At 40.2% G+C, this 8,674-nt stretch overlaps 1 protein-coding gene across 1 annotated transcript; it reads right to left on the minus strand.

Annotated features, from left to right (window-relative positions):
• Window positions 1-41: 41 nt before the first annotated feature.
• selenol (selenoprotein L) lies at window positions 42-8,595 on the minus strand. Its single transcript, XM_014336216.2, has 9 exons — window positions 6,749-8,595; window positions 6,085-6,163; window positions 5,946-5,999; window positions 3,863-3,908; window positions 3,554-3,681; window positions 3,254-3,368; window positions 2,378-2,500; window positions 1,782-1,919; window positions 42-424 (listed from the first exon to the last, which is right to left on the minus strand). Exons 1-9 carry the CDS (start codon window positions 6,852-6,854, stop codon window positions 272-274), a joined length of 942 nt encoding a protein of 313 aa, XP_014191702.1. The 5' UTR covers window positions 6,855-8,595; the 3' UTR covers window positions 42-271.
• Between the last annotated feature and the right edge of the window lie 79 nt (window positions 8,596-8,674).

An 8,674-nucleotide genomic window follows, 5' to 3' on the forward strand; every position in this document is an offset into this window, starting at 1 on the left:
CAGTCTTTGTTAAATTTAAATAATACAAATATATTGTCAAATTCTGTTTTAATCAAATCCACTACTTTATTTGAAATGCTGCATCGCCATGCTGACGCAACACAGAAGAGCAGATGTCTCTGCCTCGCGCTGGAACATCAGTCGCACCCCTTCATGATGTCATGAGTGTAAGGTGTGACGTCATGAACGCGAGCCAAAGAGCTGCGCTTGCCGTGAGGAGTCAGCGATGCGTTTAACGACTTGTACCCCTGAGGCTGTGTTTGAATGAATTTCACAGCTTCTGCTTGTGAGCAGAGTTAGTGGACTGTCCTGCGGAGTCCACGGACTGCAAGACGTCTTCCACGGTCGGCCTGTCCAGAGGGTTTTTCGATGGATGAGAGAGAAGTACCTTCCCTGCACTGTCCAGCAAAAAGTCACCTCCTAGCTGAAAAGACAGACACACATTATTCAATTATCACCACTCCTGAAGTTAAATCTGTAAAATTTGAAGGTCAGTCTGACTTTTTACGGTGGATGTGGTAGTCCTGTCTGTTATGGAGTATTTAAAATTAATTTTCTAAAACAAAAGAGTCACCCGGGGATTTAAAGTAGCAATAATGTAAAAATAATGAACATGTTGCTCCATAACATGCCGCCTATATAAATAAATAACTGTTTAATCAGTAAAGTTGAATTAAAAGGACAATATGAATGTGTCACTGCCCCCAAGTGGTATAAAAACGTATTGCAGTTTTAAACTGAACCCTGTGGAGTCCCATAAATAGCCATAAATTACTTTTTCCTTTAAAGGAACCCCGGCTGTTTCAGCTTAAACATTATAGTTTATACTATACATGCCCTCTTCTTCCAAAGGACAAAACACAATAAATATGTTATTGTTTTCTGTGCAAATTATGACCTGCATTTATTCTGTCTGCATGTCTCACCTGATGCATTTGATGCATTTAACTGACCAAAAGACCTCCCGAGCGCTTCTGGTTATAACCAACGACTAAGTAGTAGTAGTTGCTCTCATATAGTTTGTGAAAAGTGCTTTAAGAAACAGAAAATATTCTTCTGGTGTTCTGCAAGACAGGATTTTTCGCTGCCTTCCCAACCCTGATCACGGAGGTTTCGTGTTCTCTAAAAGGCTGATGCAGCTACACAGACAGATATAGACATGAGCCTGTAATTAGGGCCACATACAAAACCAAGAACATGAAAATGACCTGAAGCAGAGAAGGACTTAATGATGGCACTGGATGTTTATCTCTAAAGTTATTGTTAGAAAAGAATCTGAACCATATCCTGACTTCTACAAACTCACACTCTCACCGCCTCACCTCTGTCATCATTTTAATTTTCACTTTTAAAGTAAAGTGTCCTCAGTTACATCATGGTCAGGTTTGAATAGAAGAAGCTGGAAAGAGCACATTTATCTACCAAAGCAGTTAGATAGACTTCAACCAAAGAGACATCTACAGTGCTTTTGTTCAGTTTAATCATAAGCTGTCTCCATATAAGGTGGCTAAGTGCATCTGAGGGTGTTAGGGCATTTTTTCATTTTATTTCTATGCACACTGTTAATTATAATGTTCAACATTGATCTTCTGCATACAAGATAAAAAATATTAATCTCGCAGGACTTCAGGGACTCAACTTGGATTTTCATTTTGCTAATATCCAAGGGATAGAAGAAGGATGCGAGATACTCATGCATGTAAATCCATCCTTGGATAGATTTCTCAATGTGTCATCACAAGAGTCTCGTCAAAGGTTTTCACAGACTTGTGCATTCTTACCTGGTAACTGTCTTCCAGCAGACGATGGGGGAAATCTGGGAAGTCTATGTTTGCAACTACGTAGTCTGAGTATTGTAGCAGGCAGCCAAACTTCATCACCTTGGCGTAGGATGAGCCAAGGCCAAAACTTCTGTACACCTGTGCCAGAAAAGAGACATTTAATGCGGTTTATACAGTCAGTAGCATGCATCAGCGTCGCATTTTTTGCGACTGAGGATTGCTTGTGTGGCATGTGGAAAATGTTCTGTTTTCATATTTGGTTGTTTCCACTTGACTCCAGCTAACATCTGGTGGTTGACTTTTCTGAATAAATGGTTTGGAGGCTGAGGTCGCTGGGCTTTTATGACACATCATCAAACAGCTGCTAAATCCTCCGGGTCCCTCGGTTTGTTTGTACTGAGTCACAGCCAAATCTACTTTCTATAAATTACAGTGGCCTATTTAGAGTTTATGCACCTCCCGACCAGCACTGAATATAAATATAAAATGTAGTAAAATATGCAGACGGACTGACTGTTTTTATTTGAATTTGTTTTAAAGCAGAAGTTACAGTTTTTGAATCAGACGATCAGAGCGGGGGAAAAAAAATTCTTAACCTTTCTCTGTGGATCCAGCAGAATGTCAAAGGTACATCCAGTCTGCTCCAACCACAGCTGAGCGCCCTCGACGCTGCCAAAAGAAACTACCAAGACCCGCACTGACCGAGCCTCCAGCAGAGCCTGCGGGATGATACAATGTTAATTACTGATAAACACTGTTTACACATTTAAAAAGTTTTAAACCAGTTTTGGATGCAAGATTAAGTGAAGACAGCCACTATGGAAAAACATCTTAGAATCTTTTGTAGACAGAATGAAGCCTCAAAGAGGTAAAAGGGGTATTTCAGCACAATGTTATAGGCTGTCTTGCTAAGAAAAGATTTGTTTGTGGCTTCATTGGGATCTCAGTGCTTGCAGCAAAGATTTCGTCCTTGTAAACTAAGTGCTTATAAAAAAGATGCAGTAATAAAAAGACGTAAAATATTATGAGCGAACTTGGGTCGTGGGTGTTTTTCCTTCCCACTGTCGCCATGTGCTTGCTCACAGGGCGGGGGTAATCAGAGTAATCCTCTGATTACTGGGGTTTTCTCTGTATTATTATTTTAGGGTCTCTACCTTACAATAAAAAAGACCTTGAGCTGACTGTTGTTTTTCTGTGATTTTTTAACCCCCGATACACCTTAAACCCACTATTAACATCACAAACTGGCCTTCATGAATTTAAACCTTAATCTTGGCTTTCTCTGTTCTGATCCTAACAAACAATTTGTGGATTACTAAATGACTAAATTAGTAATTCAATTTCCAATTCTGTCTTCATAAAAAAGTAACAGTGTGTTTTTGTTTTTTGTGTGCCTGTGGTTTTTCAGTGTTGAAGTTCATTCAGTATGGCGATGGTTTTTTCTAGTGGAATAAGAATAAAGGTACGCTGACCTGATTGGCCGTCAGCTCGGTCACGTGGTCTCGTCACGGCAGTCATCCAAAATGTCTGAGGAGAACCAGCAGCAGGTTCTGACCCTGACCCAGGTACTGACTGAGAGTCACACTCCTTTAAATACAACACAAGACAACACATCTTAATGAAACTAATCTCTGGTTTTCATGGAACAAAAAAACCTACATGGTCTTCCCAGGTTGGTCAGTTAAAAAACAACACACATCACCTCAAACCAGCTGATGCTCTGAACTGGTTTTTGCTGGTGCACCACATTCAGGCCGGGTTTGCAAACTTACCTTCCACTTCTTCCATCGGTGAATAGAGTTTCTGGGCTCAAACTGTCGGCCGTCTTTCCTCCAGACAGCTGCACATCTGTTGTCTGCAGATCTTTGTCCACACTCTCCAGGAAAGAGTCCCACTCTTTCTGCAAGCACAAACACACACAAAGAAATAGACAGTTTAAAGTGTTCAAAAGGAACGGGTCATGGGTTTAATTTAAACTCATTTCAACCAGATAAGCTTAAATTTAAGTTTGTGTAGCTCAAAAATAAATAAATAAGGATAATATAACAATAAGAAGAAATAACAGTTGCACTTGTACACACCTCCAGCTGCTGAAGCTCCTGCACCTGCTCTCTCACTGCTGCATGGCTGGAAAAACACACAAGTTTGGTGATAGAGCTTCAGTCAGCACCACTGTCGTTCATCCAAGATCTATCAGTCAGCATCATAACAGCACTGAGTGCAGCTGAGCTAATACTGCGTGTTTTATACATGATGCTCTAAGGAGTTACAATTCAGTGCAAAAGTCTTAAATCCCTCCTAATTTTTTCATATTTTGCTAGGAAAATGTCAAACAGGTGCATCAGTCTATTGAAATATAAGCAAATGTATGAGCAAAAACAGAGTTTTTACAATTTTAATTAGCTTGAAAGTCGATCTGTGATATGATCATCTTTTTTCTTCACACAGCCTGAATTCTCTTAGGCAGCGTTCTTGGAATTTCTTTAAGTTGTGTTATTTTGGGCATTTTTCAGATTCCTATAAAGATGTAACAAAGTGGCTAAAAACACTATTTATTTATTTATTTTACTAAGTTCTCTACTGTGTGTAGACACAACAATGGTTCATCTGTTATGTACCCTTTTATGATTGAAAGTTAAATTGCTTAAACATACTTCTGAAACTGGTCAGATGCAACAACTGGACTAAAAATGAGAGAAAATGAAGAAGAAAATGTCTAAAGAAAAAACATTACAGGAGAGTCTGCCTGCTTTAACCTCCTAAGACCTGACCTCTTCCAAGGCATGCATTTTTAATTTCTCTTTGACATTTGGGCTGATTGGGGCCCGATGAATGTAAAAACAAAGAATTACCAGATTTTTTTTGGATATCAGGCCCTTGTAGAGCAAATATTTGGTCTAAATAACCCAAAATGTGATGTCCACATATGTGGACGCCAGGTCCTGGGACAAGCGTCCCCAATCCCAGTCCACGAGGGCCGGTGTCTCTGCAGGTTTTAGATCTCACCCTGGATCAACACACCTGAATCACATGATTAGTTCATTACCAGGCCTCTGAAGAACTTCAAGACATGTTGAGAAGGTAATTTATCCATTTAAATCAGCTGTGATGGATCAAGGACACATCTAAAGGGCGATTGTGGCTCAAGAGTTGGGAGTTCGCCTTGTAATCGGAAGGTTGCCGGTTCGAGCCCCGGCTTGGACAGTCTCGGTCGTTGTGTCCTTGGGCAAGACACTTCACCCGTAGCCTACTGGTGGTGGTCAGAGGGCCCGGTGGCGCCAGTGTCCGGCAGCCTCGCCTCTGTCAGTGCGCCCCAGGGTGGCTGTGGCTACAATGTGGCTTGCCATCACCAATGTGTGTGTGGATGACTGGATATGTAAAGCGCTTTGGGGTCCTTAGGGACTAGTAAAGCGCTATATAAATACAGGCCATTTTACCATTTACTAAAAACTGCAGGGACACCGGCCCTCGTGGACTGGGATTGGGGACTCCTGTCCTAGGAGGTTACAGCAGACTATAAACATGAGGGGTTGCTCAAGACTGTAGATTGCAGAATACAGCAGTTTCCCAAAGGGCCAGACTTTTCAGCATTAACAAAAATGAAGCAACATACACTTACTGACACATCTTGGGTCTGCAGATGGATTTATCTTAAAGTAAATAAGAGCTATTCTTTTCTCCAGCTGTTTTTATTCGAGATCACTTGTAGGTGATTAATGTTACATGATGTAAATGTTGTAAACTAGTAAAGCAATAACTTCAGCTTGGTATGTGGCTAAATGCTGTTAAAGATTTATTTGGCAACCATAGCTGTGAAGAGCCTTTCGTCATTTGTGGTTTGTGAAGTAGAAGCTGACTTAATAACAAAAAAGAGAAGTCTTAAAAATTTGGGGATGTTTTTGGCAAAGTTTTCAGTTACAAGTGGGACAAAAGAAGAGTTTCATCATCTGTGTTTTCTCTCAGTTGTTCCACAGTGTATTGGGATTATCACGGTCTCCCTCATACGTTTGCCTCAATAAACATCATTTCATTAAATTTATTTAATATGGCATAATGGTGTCATTGAATTCAAATGCTAGAAGGAATAAGGATAGAAAAATTCTATATCACCCACACAAAATATAAATGGCATTTTATTTCAGCTTGCTATTTAAACATACTTACTGATAAGACTTCTGCCAAACAGCCTCCGCTTCACATTTCTTTTTAACTTCAATGCTGCTCAACAGATTGAACGGTTATTATTTTTCTCATAAGGACACAGAGAAATGTGCTTCTTTAAGCGTCTACGGCCAAATCCTACCTGCTGTAGAATCTAGCTCCAGCTGTGATCAGGCCGAATAAAGTGGTGATTTTATGTGGGACAAAATTCTCCAAAGATTCTGCATGAGAACAAAGGGCCACAGTTACAGGGTCAAGCTGTTTGTGCAATGTCATTGTGTTGGCAATAGGCATGACGGGGATTACATTACACCACCTTCATGCCAGCAGGCCCCTTTAATCCAGTAACAAGGCTCCAGAAGCCAAGTTATAAAATATTCAATAGGAAACCCAGACTTCATTCAAATTTCTTGCATTCTTATACTCTTAAGGTTAGGGACTGTTATAAAGCAGTTAGTCAACGAAGATAAAGCATCAGCTTATTATAAAAATATCTTTTCTTCAATTCGGCAGACAAACATAGACATAATTATTGTTCTGTTTTTGTTTTTTTGTGTGTGGTTTTACTTCTTTGTAAAACAGCCATAACACACACACACAGGGTTATTACCCAGTAATAAAGTTTCCATTAAAAAAAAGTTAAATGATAATTTGCATATTTTATATGCCGAATTACAAAAGAGGCAGAACAAAACTTTAACAAAGCATAAACATACATTTCTAGGAAGTTTTTAGATATTCTGGTAGCAACACACATTAAAGTGTGAAAAGTTTTCAACAGGGTTTGCGACTAGGATCAGCCCTACCTGCTGCCTCCTCCTTGGCGTTCTGCAGGAGAACTTTGCCCATGTTCACCAGCAGAGTGAGACCGTCTGTTAAGATCTCCTCTGACACGGCCACATCCTCAGCCATGATCACCACATCAGCCCACAGCCACTCTGACAACTAATCTGTAGTCACCTGCACTATAATGCAGCGATGCTATGCAAACTACATCTTCCATGTGACAAAATCACGTGGGTCTGACTCTGAAAACCTTTATGCAGCACCTAGTGGTGAGCAGGGAGACTTGCAAGAGAAAGTAATTTCTGAAAGAAGCTTTTCTACTCAGCTGTGCAACAAAACTAAACATTAACTGCAGATGAATTTGAGCTGCTCTTCAGTTCTATACACAAACATACTTAATCACTGGCTCATTTGTTGTTCTTACAAACATCTTCCTTCTTATCAGCCAGTCAATCAGCCACATTAAGCTCCAACAGTCAGTGGAGGTGTATTCAGTTGGGCACTTTCAGCATCAATTATGAATGCTGTCTGTGCTGGGCATACAGTAAAGAGTGTTTACTGTCAGACCTTTGAGGTTCTGATATTTGCAGCTGACAGTCGGTGATAGTGATGAAATCCTTAGATGACACCGGCTTAGTTAATAAGCAGCTTTTTAGGGGGCAACATGGCAAAGGGTAAACAGTAATCTTACTCGTTTAGATGGTTCAAATGTGACTGAAGGTAAACAGACATAATGGACCTAACATGCTCGATAGGCTTGGCTTGTTGACCAAGATTGTGGACATGATCAGAGATTTTGACAATGATGAGGGTGTGAAATGACTCTTAATGCACAACACTGCAGGAGCCTCAGTGCAAAAACAGAGTTTTGCATTCATTAAATCTGAATGCAAATCTCTCAGGCTTGGTTTCCCAGACATGGATTTAGCCGTTTTTCATTGGAGAACTTCCCTGAATGTTTCTTTTATCCTGCGTCTAGGCTTAATCCGTGTCTACGAAACTGAGCCTACAAAGCATGACCTGTCCACCCTATATGGAAGCCCACATACGCTACCAAAAACAAATTTAAGTGAATGAAATTGAACTGCAGTAAAGAAAATACTTCTTAGTCCAGATAATACAATAATGACATACTTTTCTCAAGGGAAAGTGGAGTGATTTCTACATTTTAACTGTACTTGTTTAAATAATTGTAATAACAGTAAACTTAAACCTAGCAGATCAGATATTTTACAGTCATAATTCAAAATCAGCGAGAGAAAGAACAGAAGGTTAGGGTGATCAAAGAGAAATAGAAATGTGCTAACAAGTCAGAGTGTGCTGAGAAGGTGGGAGAGTCCTGTGAAGAGCTGATAAATGTAGAAAATGAGCATGCGAACATAAGAGAAGGTGAAGAAGAGTATTTTCAAGGTAGAGTGGGTGGATGTCAGAGCTGATTTGTGACAGATGGACAGCACCAAGAATTAAAACAACGACGGTAGGTATGATGTATTTGGAGACAGTGACGCTGACAAAAAGTCACAAAGTGGAGCCAGAGGAGGCCAAGATGCAGATGTTAAGATTTTCACTGGGAGTGCCCAGAATGCACAGGATTAGACAGGAGTACATCAGAGGGACGACTCAGGTTGAGCAGTTTGAAGACAAAGTTGTGAGATGTGAATGTTCAATAGTTTGGACACGTGCAGAGGAGGGATGGTGAATATACTGGACAAAGGATTTTGTAGATGGAGCTGCCAGGCAGGAGGTAAAGAGGAAAACCAGATCTGCTGTGGTGACCGCTAGAGCGATCAGCCAAAGGAAGACGCACACTTCTTTATTGACTTCACTTTCATTTGGTACATGTAATTTAAATATATATACGTTGTAAGGACAGAACTGACGATCTGCCACACCAAAACATGAATGCATTTTTCTTTCTTCTTGACTAAATTATTGTTTGTGAACTT

The sequence above is a fragment of the Haplochromis burtoni genome, unplaced genomic scaffold, assembly GCF_018398535.1.
Source record: "Haplochromis burtoni strain Fernald_Lab_line unplaced genomic scaffold, NCSU_Asbu1 Contig_93, whole genome shotgun sequence".
Classification (NCBI taxonomy): domain Eukaryota; kingdom Metazoa; phylum Chordata; class Actinopteri; order Cichliformes; family Cichlidae; genus Haplochromis; species Haplochromis burtoni.